The 14,534-nt window shown below is 43.3% G+C and overlaps 1 protein-coding gene across 1 annotated transcript in view; it reads left to right on the top strand.

The window, feature by feature from the left end:
* Nucleotides 1–2,947: 2,947 nt before the first annotated feature.
* The window catches only part of LOC138583977 (A disintegrin and metalloproteinase with thrombospondin motifs 16), a 58,547-nt gene continuing 46,960 nt past the window's right edge, over nucleotides 2,948–14,534 (top strand). The window contains exons 1-3 of the mRNA XM_069656072.1: nucleotides 2,948–3,037; nucleotides 3,160–3,250; nucleotides 5,753–6,102. Coding sequence (XP_069512173.1) covers nucleotides 2,948–3,037; nucleotides 3,160–3,250; nucleotides 5,753–6,102 — 531 coding nt within the window. The remainder of the gene's footprint in view (nucleotides 3,038–3,159; nucleotides 3,251–5,752; nucleotides 6,103–14,534) is intronic.

Raw genomic sequence — 14,534 nt, 5'->3', positions numbered from 1 at the left:
GGAGGGAATTACAGTAGTCGAGCTGAGTCACCTGTTTCGAGTCTTTGTTGGAAGCAAAGTTACCCAACTCGTGGAAAATGGCTTCATACATAGCTTACAGACATGTGTGGTAGCAATCTTCTCAACTCCTGGGGGAAAAAAAACAAATAAGCGTATTACTCAAAATGTTGAATTTTCCTTTAAAATGGTCCTCTTACGACAGCAGCCAGAGTCTTGCACAAAGATATAAATTCTTGCAGATGTCTGTGAAAGAAAAGAAAATGGTTTTATTTCATTTCTTCTTTCGTTCAGACCAGTATACACATCAAACCGTTCCTGTAATGAGAACCAGTAAAGCAGAATGTTTGCAGCTTGTCTGATGTGAACTGATGCGCTGTTTGTGTGAGGCTACATGCGTCAGTGTGTGTGGAAATACATGTGATTGAATGAGCTCCATTTATGTGCCAGCTCTTTGCCTTTGTACATCCCCAGATCATATTGAAGACAGGCAAACAGTGTAGCTGAAAGAGAGAGGCACGCAGGCAGGCAGGCAGGCAGACTGAGAGCAATACAGGAGCTCAGGGGTTCAGAGGTCAAATCGCTCACGGCAGCCGGCTCAGTTCAGACCACAGGGGGGTTTTTCTTTATGCTCAACTTCTTCAAACAATACACGTCTTCCCTTTTAGTTCTCAATCTTGCCGTACCTGTTCACCCCCCTCAGTGAAGCACGCTCCTGTCAGAGTGTTTCATCGTCTGACAACACAACACTGTCTCAGAGTTCAAAGCTCTGGAAACTTTCCAATCAGCTGAGTACGTCTGCGTTCGCCGACCAAACATAAAGATTTGACTCACAGAAATATGTGCGCAGTATGTTTTCATTCACGTAGGTGCAGACCGAGTATTGCTTTGCAGTGTGCGTGTGCGTGAATGAAAGGGAAGAAGGGGCGATACGAGTTCAGCAGCAGCTGACACTGTAAAGATTTCCTGAGCCTGCAAACATATGGTAGGAATTGTCTTCATGATGATGTTTTATCACTGATTAAATCCAGAATTGGCAAAGTTAGGCTGAAATCTGGAAGTATGTTTTGTATATGTATCAGTTTTAAAGGCTTAGAGCGTATTACTCTCAGGATGACGATGTTCTTACATTTACGTTCTTATCTGCAGGAGTTCAACTTTGGATGGTCATTTTGAGTTGATACTGCAGAATTGTCTCCTTTATTCCCGACAAATGAATCCCTCTTGGTGACACTATTGCTAATCGAACACATTTGGATGCATGAAACACCTGGCACAGACCCTCGGGACAGACTGTCATAGAGAGCTGAAGTCCTGTCCCACTTTTATGGTTTAGCTCCTGGTCCTCTGGCGTCCATCGCTCACTGTAACTTATCATAAAGGTCGTCTCTCATCACTCTGTCTAAAATGCTGAAACATTACACTAGGGTTTTCTTTCCATATTGCTGTGATGGACACCAGAAAACCAAACTTATATGTACTTTTCTGTCAACACTAAACTGGAATATATCAGCTTTTGTGGCTAAGACCCATCAGACATTTTGTTAAAGTGTGTTAAAATGGTGCGATGATCACTTTTAGTTCCATTTATTTTAAGATAAAGAGAAAAACTCTTCTGCAAGATTTAGCTCTGTAGAAATAAAAGAAACCTATAAAAATACACATATTTATTGCAGGCAGACAGAGGCTACAGTTTACAACAAAGGATGGAACTTTATAGACCGTCTCGCTCACTATCACCTCTGATTCCTCTCACCCTGATACTCTGACGTATTGCCAAGAAGATCACACCGTAAACCATCGCACATTTATTTCTCCTGCAGCACAGCAGAAAAACTCATCTGGTTTTCTTTTGGGGGAGGATGAAATGCTCCAGAATATGAAACGAGCACTCCCGCTCCTCTGGCTCCCACACTCCTAAAGCACTTCCATGAATGATTGTGAGGGAGTTTAGAAATGTTGGCACGCTGCCTATCAGTGCAGCTGCGGAATACGGGAGAGATGGGGGAGAGTGACGAGCGGATTAAACAGGGTCAGGGGTTACATTTCAGACCGTAATCCATCACAAATTACTGATTACCTGCTTCGGGGTGTAATCTCCGAGTCACGTTTGGGTTACAGAGTCCAGACTACTGGATCCAAGCTAATATTTGTTATTCCTGACTTTGAAATGTATCATTAATTTAAAGTGACCTGATGCGGAACAAACACAACAAACAGTTGTTAGTGCACCCTCTTTACAGTGCATTTAAGGAGGAGAAGTAATTACTTCATTACCCTGCAAGCAAACAGAGCATTGAACCTGTTTTCTTCCTTTTAACACACTCTGATTCTTCCTGCAACCCGAGAGATGGACACAAACCCCATCTCTCAGCACAGGTGTCAAATGTGATTGGCTACAGGCTGCACTTACCACCCTCCCCACCCACACCCCCTCCCCAAAACACAAACATCCACACACACACAGTCCCAGGCAGCCTTGTGTTCAGTTCTCTCCCTCGGTAGACTCCCGGCAGAAACACACACGGACTCAGTGCGTCTTTCATAGAAGTCTGCTTTTGCCAAGACGAGACGCAGCCTATTTAAGACAATCACATGATTTCACTGGGAGTCAAAATGGTGCGCGGGGGTCACTGGGGAGAGAGAGAGAGGGGGGCAGAGTGAGAGAGAGAGACTTTTGGATACTGAGTCTGACTGTCTGAATGGGAAAAAAAGGAAAATGAGTTGCCGGGAGAGAGGACTTGAGTTCAAGCGGTTTTACGCGTCGGGAAAGTGCGCTTGGAAATGAATGGAAACCAAAGTGAAGAAGAAGCCCGCATCTGAAACTGGTTGATGCTTCATTCAGCACAATTCCTGCTGCTGTTGGACTGCGTTATTAAAACTATTTGGACTGTTGGCAAGCGCTGGTGTGATTAAGGCTTCTGCTCGTGCGTAAAGGTGACCCACGGAGATGGCTTTGTTGCGGTTTTGCGCAGAGTGGAGAAGCTGGACGCGACTGTTGCTCGTTTTTCACCTTTTTTGCTTTTTCACACTAAGCAAAGTAAGTCAGTTGTGTCATCTCACATGCATGCAGAGCTCATGAAGTTGTCAGCACTTCAAATGATAATTAAAGTGACGTTATTTTGCACGGTTTAAGCCGCATGTGCCTTTCCTTCCTTACAGAGCGTGCTTTTGAATAATGGCGCTGACAGAGTTGAATCTCACCAAGAAACATCGGCCCTGCTCCGATCTCTCAATTTACCTCAACATACAGGTATGTTGCATGTGGAACAAAGTTGCAGATTCATCTGTGTTTGTGCGTCTGGGATGACTTCTTCATGTGTGTGTGAGTGCATTATGACGACGAATCGGATCATGTTTTGCTTTAAGTCGCGATAATATTCAAAGTAATGGCACACAAGGTATGTATAAGGCGGACAGCAGCATCAAGCAGCGCTCACCTGCGCTGTGTGTTACCTCTCTTCACCGCTAGGGGGCGACCTGAGCCCTGACACAGAGCCATCACAATCTGCTACAGCAGTGGAGCTCACATTGGGTTCAAAGTCCAATTAAGGTTTTCACTCTTAATGAACTTTCGATTCGTGAGAAATCTTAAGGAATAAGCAGTTTAGAAAATTGCCATAGTATAATTGCTGAATGACATAATGAGACTTTCTCTTTCATAGTAATAAACTTAGATTTTTAAAAGTCACTTGGGAGTAACCAAATCCTTCAATGAAGTCTCATTAATGCTGGCTCGAGTCAATACGCTAATTAGTCCAAGCAGTAAGTGCGAGGCTTTCATCTGTTCTTTGTTTTGTGGATGTAACCCCATGTGGTGCTGAGTCAGCAACTGCTTTGGCTGTGCACTCTCCTTTGTGTTAGGTTTTTTTCTCTAAGTTACCATGAAAAGTACACACACAAACAAATAAACAAACATCAAAAGTGCGTTTTCTGTGCGCATGTGGAGATGATGTGAAGCAGAAATGAGGGGGAAGCCCTTCCTTCTGTTTCAGATCATCTCACAGCCAGCGCTTTTACAGCTATCGCTCTGGCTTAATGAGTTTAACATTCATACAGCCTGCGTTAGAGTGGATGAGGAAGGAGTTCATATGTCCAATCTTTTGTTTAAGCCTATAGGCACCCACTGGTTAGACCCCCTATCAGTGCTAATGGCACTCAGGAGCCACTAAACCAACAAACTAACCACCACAAGATCTTGTCTCAGGCCTTCAGACAAGATATGTGTGTGTGTGCTCTGTTCTCGCAGACGCTTTGTTTGTATACTGTCAGACACGGGTCACTGCAGCTGGGTTTTGAGTTAAGGCGGAACAAACACAGCGTGTGTGTGTTTGGGATAGATGGACAAAACGACAAACATCGAGAAGTCCATTTTCTGTCTGCACAGAAAATACTTGAGACTTGAAGTGTTTGCTCTTTGCCGTCCTGTAACACTTCAAGGGTTTGAGGTTTTGCTTCCCACTGCGGCCACCCAAGCCATAACATATGCCGCGATGCTAATGCAAGGTGCTTTAAATAAATGCACCCACTAATAAGTATATGTCATGTTGTTGGCAAGGGGCTATCCGTCAGCCTTAAGATGCACCAAATAGCCAAGTTGGAACCTCAGGCATTCACACTGCCAGTGATGACACACTGTCTGTCACCCTGCATGTTTCTCCCTGCACTGGCAAAACACGTCTGTCTCTGTGCTATATTTACTCATTATTCAGGCTGGGTAAAGCAGGTCACACTGTACAGTAACTGACACTGGCTCTTGTTGACTGTAAGTCCAAGGTTGCTGTTATTTCTGTGCAGATAAGGCGAGCATGTATCATTCTGTAGTGACAAGACTGAGCACCTTTGCAATGAAAAAATGCATTACCACACTGTAACAAAATCAGCGATGACATGGTTGTACTTGTTTGCTTTGTGGTTACTCACAGACCCAAAGTGCATAATGTGGTGAGGTGTGTGATGTTGGCAGTACCAGGCTCTCTCTCTCCACAATGGTAACACATTTGGCTGAGAATCATAGCATCAATCAATACAATATTATAAATGTTCTACACATTCTCCTTTTATGTATTTTGTGCACCAAGAGGCACAATTTCTAAACCCCTTGAGGACAACAACAACTTTGATTTGAGGTTTTTCTTCTGGAAAACTAATTTTGGTGCATCTAATCTTTCCAGGAAATGAGCCTGTTAGTTTCTGTGGCCACAGCGCCATTAGACATTTAACTGATCTAAGAGGCCGGGCCTGTGACCTGCCACCATCTCCCTTTATGAACTGCAGTTATCCAGCCTGCCTGCTGTAGTAAAAACCTGTAGTAAAACACACACAGGTCAAACATGATTCACTCTCCACGGAAGGACCTATGGTGGAATTGTCTAAATCCCTTCCTTTTCTTGTAACTCTTTCTTGACCCTGCCAGCAAAAGTATATGAGGCAGGTCAAGGAAAGGGGGGGGAGGTTGTAGTTTTTTATTCAGGCTGTGATGCGCCCAAGGTAAGAGCTGACACAGCAGGAAATAAATCACAGTAAATGATGTTGGCAGATCAAATTAGCAGGAAAGGAGCACAATGACCACAAGGACAATGCGTCTTATTTTGCCAAGGTGCACCAATAAAAAAGTCCATCACATCAGCATCAGAGCTCTCTACCAGAAATCTCTCCATTTGATTCCATTGTGTCTATATTTGTCTGATTTCTCTCTCTGTCCTTGCTAAAAGCATTTAAATTCACTTCCTCTCTTCCTTCCTCTCTCATCCAGAATATGAGATTGTTTCTCCATATGAGGTCAGCCACCAAGGCGTTTACATCTCTCACGAAGTCGCCCACCACCAGCGCAGAAGAAGACGCAGATCTCTGACCCCCTCCTCAAACACCGACAGCAGCAGTGAAACAGTCCACCTCCGCCTCAGCGGCTTGGGGCAGGACTTCCACATGGAGCTGAAGGAGGCCTCCGAGAGCCTGATTGCACCTGGCTTCACCATCCAGGTCCTGGGAAAGAATGGCACCAAGAGCCTGAGGGCCTACCACCAGGACGACCTGTGCTTTTACCAGGGGTCGCTGAGGTCAAGGGTCAACTCCTCGGTGGCACTGTCCACATGCATGGGGATGGTGAGTCTGAGCATGCACAGAGTCGGGTTGCGGGAGGAAGGAGGGAATAGTGGATGAGTTAGTATCCGGGTTGGTGTGTTTGCACAAGTGAAGAGGACTCCAGGGTGGGTTGATTTGAAAGTATGTATCCTGGACGTTTGGCAGCGTTGGGACTGAACCACCAAGTGAGTGGTGTAATTACACACACTGACCTAAAAGAAATACTGAGCCTGGGAGCCACATTTAAGAAATTTGGTTCATCCTGGGACCCCTGATAATATAAACACAGCACGAGTGTTTCGTCATGCTGACTATGAGAACGAGAGAAAGAAAGAGGTCCATGAGTCATGTTGGATTTAAAAGTCAAAAACACTGAGTCATCAGGGTAGAAGTACACTGTAAGTTTAATGACTTAAAATGCACCATGATTTGGGCTTAGAAGACATTAGACAGCAATAACCAGTCAGACATTGAGCTAAAGGAACGAACGACAGGGGAAGAAGAAGAAAAATCTGATTACAGCCTTCCAGTAAATCTATCAGACATCTTTCAGGCACTGTCCTCCTATTTGACACATACACTACTGCTGCCTTTCACTCATCATTTGAGTCAGCACTTTGGCTGTCTGCTCTGGTCAGAATATTGACTTGTACTTGACTGAAGTTGACTTTAAACCCACTGGATACGTTTGCAGTCCATTCACAGAAGCGTCTTCCTTCGTCTCTGTTGTACATCATTTGTTCTGGCTCACTCTGTGTGTATCGCACTTTTGCCTAAACCAGCTAATGAATAGCTAATGAATGGAAAAGTCAAGTCTATGAACACTGGAGAAGGTTTGGTCGACTCGCCAGGAAAATCCCCAAAACTCACGCAAGACCAGAAACAATGTTTGGGTGGTACTTAATCATTTTACTTGGCACGCAGTGTCCTGCTTGACCAGCGTTCATGGCTAACAGATGAAGTGTAGCTCATGGATATAATATAATTCAATATTTCTTCACTCTGAGTGGCATCTTTTGCATGGATTTTATTAGGTTGTCCACTCACGAACAATAATCTTGCAGATCTAAGACAGCTGGCAATATAAAAATGGAACTAACTGTTTTTAAATTGCAAAATACTGTTCACAGAACATTTGATTGAATTTAAGCATCCTGGAATTGGAAGGGTTGGATGCAACTGGGGACTGCACGGTGGTGCAGTAGTTAGCGCTGTTGCCTCACAGCTGGAAGGTTCCTAGAACCCCGGTTTGGACGTAGGGGGCCTTTCTGTGTGGAATTTGCGTGCTCTCCCCGTGCATGCGTGGGTTCCCTCCGGGTACTCCGGCTTCCTCCCACAGTCCAAAGACCTGCTCGTTAGGTTCATTGGTGACTCTGAATTGCCCGTAGGTGTGAGTGGGAGCATGAAAGGTTGTCTGACTGGCGATCAGTCCAGGGCATACCCCGCCTCTCGCCCAATGACAGCTGGGTTAGGTTCCAGCCCCCCACAACCCTGGACAGGATAAGCGGTATAGATAATGGATGGATGGATGCAACTGGGTAGTAGTATTTACTGCTGTTGAATTGAACAGTATAAACCTCTGATATGTTGAGCAGTGTGTGAACCAAAGCTCTGTGTTTGCTCTGATGGTTTTTAATGTTGTCTTATTATACATCCAACTTGTCCTGGATGAAAGTCATTACTGTAAAATGTAGGCTAATGTTGCTAAATGTGCAAAATATTCTATGTACAATTTTGGCCCAATTTCAATCCATGCCTTGGTGGTCCTCCTCCTCTCCTTTATGAATATAAAGGAGACATTATTGTAAGATTGACATTAACTAAGCTGAAGTGAAGCGGCTCCACCCCTGTAAGACCCCAAGTTTTTTGCCAGCCCTCTTAGCAGTCTGGACGAAACAAAAGACTTTATGAATACACATTAATCCTCTCAGCTCTGCACTCACATACACACATATTCAATGAGAGCTGAACAACAACCGGAGATGGAGTGAAGGAGCAGGGACGTAGGCAGAGAAGCTATTGTTGCTACGCTTGAATGTGAATCTTGCAGTTAATAGTTTAAAAACAGGAAGTGAGTCTTTAAAACATCAATCTTGTGGTCTTGTAAACTTTTCCTTGTTAGAGGAGAAAATAAATTGGATTAAGTCATTGAAATTTGCTGGTTTCTTCGCAGTTTAAACCAAACAATGCCTTAAAGTGAGCACGACCCCATTTCACTTTTTGCATTTCAGTGTTTTTAATCATCCTACATTTCAGGCCCGTCTTTGTTGGTTTGCTGTTTATGTTTAAACGTAGAGGACCACTGCTGTGTCTGAGAATTCCCCCCTTAAACTACAGACAGAGAATGGCATATCTCCAGGGATGCTTCTGTCTTCTTTTGTGTGTGTTTGAGACTGTGTCCGTGTCTGTGTGTTTGTGTGTGCGCGCGCATGCCTGCATCTCAGACCAGATCCCAATAAAAGATTCAGCCAAAAGGTCCAGGGTTGCAGAGACTGTAAATGTGGTTCTCACGACTGAGGCTGGCTCAGATGGACTGGGTCAGTGCATCAATGAGAATGTGACTTTTTCTGATGGCAATGAGGGAAAACAAAGCGTGTGTATCAGCAGACTAAGTATCCAGACTTCTTGGGAAAGCTAAAGATATGATTCTTCAAATAAAGTCTTTGATCATGTGCTGAACTACATATTTTCATACATTTTCCCTGCCTGACTTAAGTACTTAATATAAGACAACTTTTTGTGTATGTGTTTATCTGTGTTGCATATACTCATATACCCATATTATATCTTCTGTGCTCCAGATTTTCCACATTATATGTCTGTGACTGGTCAAAATTGGTAACAAAGTTCAGTAGGCCGCCTGAGAGTGCACAGGGGACCTTGCACTTTGGTCAGGTTCCTATTTGGCAGGAGGAGGGTAAATATTGACGCAGATCAATAGCTGTATCAGTGAGAGAACCTGGCCTCCAACTGCAACACGGTACCGCCTAGATGAGATCATTCAATCAGCCTATTTTGCCATGTCATTGTTTGAGAAGTTGTATTCGATCAGGCAATTATGTTTTCACAATTGAGCCTGGCCTAGAAAGCAAATACAGCGCAATCCTCTGAACACACACGATCAAAACAAACCAAAATACCATGTTTCATTGGAGGTATACAATGTGAGGGAGGAGTTTGTCAGCATCATGGCGATGGAATGATTCATCAGGAAAGGTTGGTTTGATATGTCCTGGAAAGTTTTTGGTAATTTCAGGATAATTCTGTCGCAGAGTGGATCGTTTTCTGTAAGTTGCAAAAGTAACAATGCTGTTTCTCAGTGTAAAAACGGAAATCTTTGCAGACGACTGCAAAGTCATGTAAAGGAGTTCATCTACATTAAAGAGGCTCATACATTATAGTTTTTCTCAGGCTGTCTAAAGGATCCAAAGCCAAGTAGGATCAGAGCGAGAGTCGTAGAGATGAAGGCTATAAAGGTCATTGTTCCCTCCCTGGCATTTTGAAGTGCTGAAAACCCCCTTGCAAGGAGTGTTACGTTGTAAAGCCTGTGTATAAGTTGCCTTTTCAACTCCACTCATCTGGCAGCCCGTATAGTGGTTAGCCCCGCTTTTAATGACAGTAAAGAGTTCAACCATAAAAATCTCCTACTTTCAAGCAGGAATAGAAGAAAACAGGCCAGTCCCTCTGACTCTGTTCACCTGCCAAATGGTTTGAGTATCCGCACTGTGACACACATGTGGAAGAGGAGATCATAAAGCAGGTCCCTTCTCTGTGTCGACTCTATGCTGCAGCGTAATCCTCTTTAGTCTGGCTTTTATGGGGGTGAGGGAGTTGAGGGGTGAGCGGAGTGCCATGCAGGCGCTTCACTCTGACTACATAAGTCGTTGTTTTTCTCCCATATAGGATGTCTTGTTTGATTTTTAGCCAAGCTTTAGCATTGACCATGTTGGTCCTTTGGTCCGCAATTTTGGTCCTGACTGAAAGACTCTATTTAAGCATTTGCAAGATGGATTGGCACAAAATTTAACAGGCAGACAGCAGACGGACTACACCTTTAGGACGGCACGGGAAAAGTTCTGAGTGTTGTTGTATCAAAATTAAAAGCTTCTAGTTGTTCAGATCACCCTTGTTTTCTTTTTACTTTGGACTGTAATGCCGTCTACCGTTACCGGCAATCTCTGCTGGCCTCATTTTACCGTCCTGCTCTCAACCATTAAAATGATATCCGGTTTGTCGTCTGCCTGAATCCATGTGAACACAGCATTAGAGTCCCCAGAAGATGAAGTCAGATGACTTTGGTGATCCAGACACTTATCATTTCCCCAAATGACCAGCATTTCTTCAAATACTTTGATTTGACTAAATACTTGCAGACATCAGCCTCAGTTGAACTTTGTATCTAGAGCTAATCAGCAAATGTTAGCCTGCTACCAATTTAAACTACTATAAACATCGTACCTACTTAACTTCAGCATGCACAGTGTTGCCAACTCAGCGACTTTCTACTACTACTTTGTTAGCTAGAAAAGCTAGTTAGCTACTTCACCTTGCTAGCTAGAGATGTACGTCAATATCTTTAAGCTTCACATACATCAGTATCTGTTTGTCTAAGCTAATTTTACTCAGACATGTAATGCTCACCTTTCTTCTGTAGCAAAGGGAAACACTCAGTGCTCCCTCTACAAATCACTTGGAGGTCATGTGTTTTCCTCTTGTTAAAGGTCGGGCGTGTTTCTCGCCTCAGGCCGTGTAGTAGTCGTAATAATAGAATGTTGCACACTCGTCCCACCTCTGGGATTTCCAAGCACATATGAAGCATGGTCTATTGATGTGATGAAGCTTTGAAAAGCAGCCTGTGTGGTCTTGGCATGTTGCTACTGTCAATTTTCAAAACATATACGAAGATCCATCAAACGACCTTATAGGATTGTAAGTAGTTTTATCATGCAGTAACATCACTCATGGTTTTCTCATTCACACAGAGTAGATTTGGAATCGAGTCGTCTGCTTGTGTCTCTGAGACTTTGGAAAATGTGTTGTTGACCTCCAGTTTGTGTAATGTGTGCACTGCCTGCCAACAGATGACTAAAGTACAGCTTGAAGTGAAACTGCTAATTGATTAAGGAATGGTGTCTAGCGCAGAGGTTCAATGTCAGAGTATCATTCCCAATTTTCCAATAAGTCCTGTCAACACCGAGACGAAGTTTGAACTCCTGCCTTCAGCCGCTAGCAGTGTTTCTGTCAGGGAACCAGTCGGCATGAAACAAACACAGTTAAAAATTATTGCTGTCAAAATAAGGGTTGTTTGGAAATTTAAGGATTAAGGCTACAGAGCTATCAAACAATAGATTTGTGTTGGCCAATTCTTTACTTAAATTCTAGTGTTCCTGCTTTGGTTTGTGGCTACAAAACCTAAAACCAGTGGCGGTTCATAAGTATATCTGATCTTAACTAAGCTGTAAGACCTTTCTCACTTGAACAAAAAACAAGCGTGCACCATAAATACATTTCGAGCAAACATTTTAAACTCTGCATATAGCCGTTTTTGTTGTCCTTTTGTTGCCAGTGGGACGACTTAAAGAGACGCAGACGGAAAGAAGCAAAGCACCATATACTGCACGCAGTCAGGTGCACCTTGTAATGCACTGAAAGCCCCCCCCCCCCCCCCCCCAGTTCCGTTTTCCTACCGTTTTTTCCCGCCCCCCCTCCCCCATTCCTGTCGCTGCCTGTCTGGATGCGTCTGACTCCAGAGAGTCCAGCTGTTTGCACCCTCCCAAGTAGTGTTTCAGCATTTTATGACTGCTATTTGCACCTCGTAGAGCGCACTGTGTAATCTGATGACTTTGGCTATTTAGGAAAGGCACTAGCTGACCTAATCTCCTAACATAGAGGTTTGCATACACACGTAGTCTGAGGAAGTAGCTTGAGGGACGCATGTTGTTTTATGTAAGGCCAGGGTTAAGCTTAAAGGCTGTGCAGAGTTTATAGATTGAAGGCATTATAATATCTGTGGTGTTTGATGGCTGGTAAACAAAGCAGGATGCATGTTGTTTCACTTAAAATATCATTGTACTTTCTGTTAGTACATATGGTTTTCTGTACAATTTCTCGTCTGCGTTCTGCCTACAAAGAAAAGTCGTTTCTGCACACTGGACAGAATATTTGCATGCTTTAGAAGAGCACAGAGCCCTCCACCCAAAGTTAAAAATACATCTTGATTGAATATGTAAAAGACGGATCAAAAAACATATAGACACAATATTTAAACCAATGTCGGACGTTGATGTACCTTGAGGAGAAACAGTCCATCCAGTCAGTGTGACAGCAGACGCAGATGAGAGGAAACAAAGGGATGTTTAGAGAGCGACTTGTGCTTCTTGTTATGATGGAGCCTCAAATAAAAACCATGCAGGCTCATCCCTTTCTTCACTTTGCAACAAACTGGTTCTGATTTACATGTAATCACCTCAAATGAAGTGTGTAGAAATCATGAAAACCTTTTATTTGAACAGCTTTTACAAGGATCCAATGTTTTAGAAGAAGAAGAGTAGTTGTATAACAGAGAGAGTTGACAAACTGCAGGGTAACTACATTCATTTCACTACATACAGAACATCCCTATGTACAGAATGTACTAACAAGACATCCTTATGTACAGAATGTAGTGGAAGTTGGCAATATGCCGATGAAAATACACTTACTTAGTGATCTCCCTAAATCCCTTGTTTTGCTAAGGGACCCTGGAACTGGAACCTCATCAAAGACCAGTGATGATAACCAGACCCCAGTTTGGGAAAAAGTACAATCGAACTGATAGATCTATTTTACACTGAACATGATAACAGCAAAAAAACCCAAACGTCTTTACCAATTGTGAAAAGACAGACCAGACTAGATATAGACACTGTGGAATGTAACACATGGATGCAGAGGTGAAATGGATGAGATAACGGGGCCGTCAGAGAGTGAACATTGTCATTCATAAATATCATGATGTTCCTGCTTGTTGACGTGCCTTGAAGTAATAATCTCGCTTTTCTTGTAAATAAATGTCTGTTAAGTCACTATCTATCGCTGAATGAGGTAACACAATGGTGATTGAGCCTATGGCCCACCTTTGCATTTGCTGTATTACGGTCTGGGTGTCAAAAATCACAAGTGGCGCCCAGTTAGTGACACGTTTTCTATCACCCAGCAGAGGTTGGTCTGTCAGAGAAGATGGGCGGAGCTAAGCGGCTGCTTTTCCGGTCTCCGCAAGTGTAGTGAGTAAACAGTAATCTACTATGGCTTAACAAACCAAGAAAAGATCGATGACTACAGATACAACTTCAAAAATAAGTGAAAATCCAAAGAAAAAGAAAGAAATTTGAGGCAAACAGTGACCGGCAAGGAAAGCGACCGGCAAGAGTTACAACCGGAGCCAACCGTGGACGTCACACATGCAACAGTGTCTGGATATCTGGGAAGTGTGCTCCTGCAATTGCCATTTATCGCCATAGGTGCTGCCAATGAGAACGAAACTGAAATCTTCGAGATTACCACTTTAAGTGGAATTGTTAAAAAGGCTTTGGCTAAAGTTACACCTTTTTAAACTCTGCATGATTCTATTCTGCTGTATCTCACATACATATCTGCAAACTGCCGTTAATAGTCATGTAACATAATGCAGATAAAAACAACAATGAAATTAAAACCATGTTTGGAAAAAGTAATACAGCTCTTTAAATATTGTTCTCTTTAAGACTTAATCCTAACCAGATGACCCTGTTATCTCGGGACGACTCTTTATCAGACATAAGAACATAGAAGTTTCTATAACAAGTCCAAACTAAACAGTCCAGTCCAAAGGCGGCAGGTGTAAGTCTCATGATCGTATCTTTCCATCATCGATTTCCTTTTCGTTATCAGTCCCATCTCCTTTCACTGCCATTGGAATGAGCTGATGAAAAATAACCTTCATGTTATAAACAACATAAAAAAGAAAATTTCCTTTTATTCAGCTGCTCCAAAATTCTCAAGTCCTAACTCTAAAGGTCAAAGCACCAAAACAGCAGACTTTTATTTTGTTAACCATCACATGGCACCCTGCTGTAGCTCCACACTAAAGCCCCACTGCTCGACAACCCCAAAAACCACCCACCCAGACAGAGCTAATACTTAGCAGGAGACATTTGTAAGGCTGACAGCAGCACAGTTCAGGTCAGAGGCCTCACCGTGACTTGGAACCAAATTATGACAATCGCCTGTGATTACGCAGCGCCGGGGCGGGTGCCATGCGGATGACAGGATCACGCACCGGTTGTCACATGTGATTGCAACCAATGTTCCTGGCTGGGGTTCCCGGCAAGGATTATTTCTTGACTGCTGGAAGGAGAGCTCCAGCACAGAGGACGGCAGTATTGCATAAGCAAACTTCTTTCTTCTCAACTCTCTTTTTTTTCAAACTCCACAAA

Source organism: Semicossyphus pulcher, unplaced genomic scaffold (genome assembly GCF_022749685.1).
Source record: "Semicossyphus pulcher isolate SPU_LCO1_2020_fin unplaced genomic scaffold, fSemPul1.0.p SCAF_9, whole genome shotgun sequence".
Lineage (NCBI taxonomy): Eukaryota > Metazoa > Chordata > Actinopteri > Labriformes > Labridae > Semicossyphus > Semicossyphus pulcher.
The sequence above is the reverse complement of the archived record's forward strand: the minus strand, read 5'-3'. Positions and strand labels throughout refer to the sequence as shown.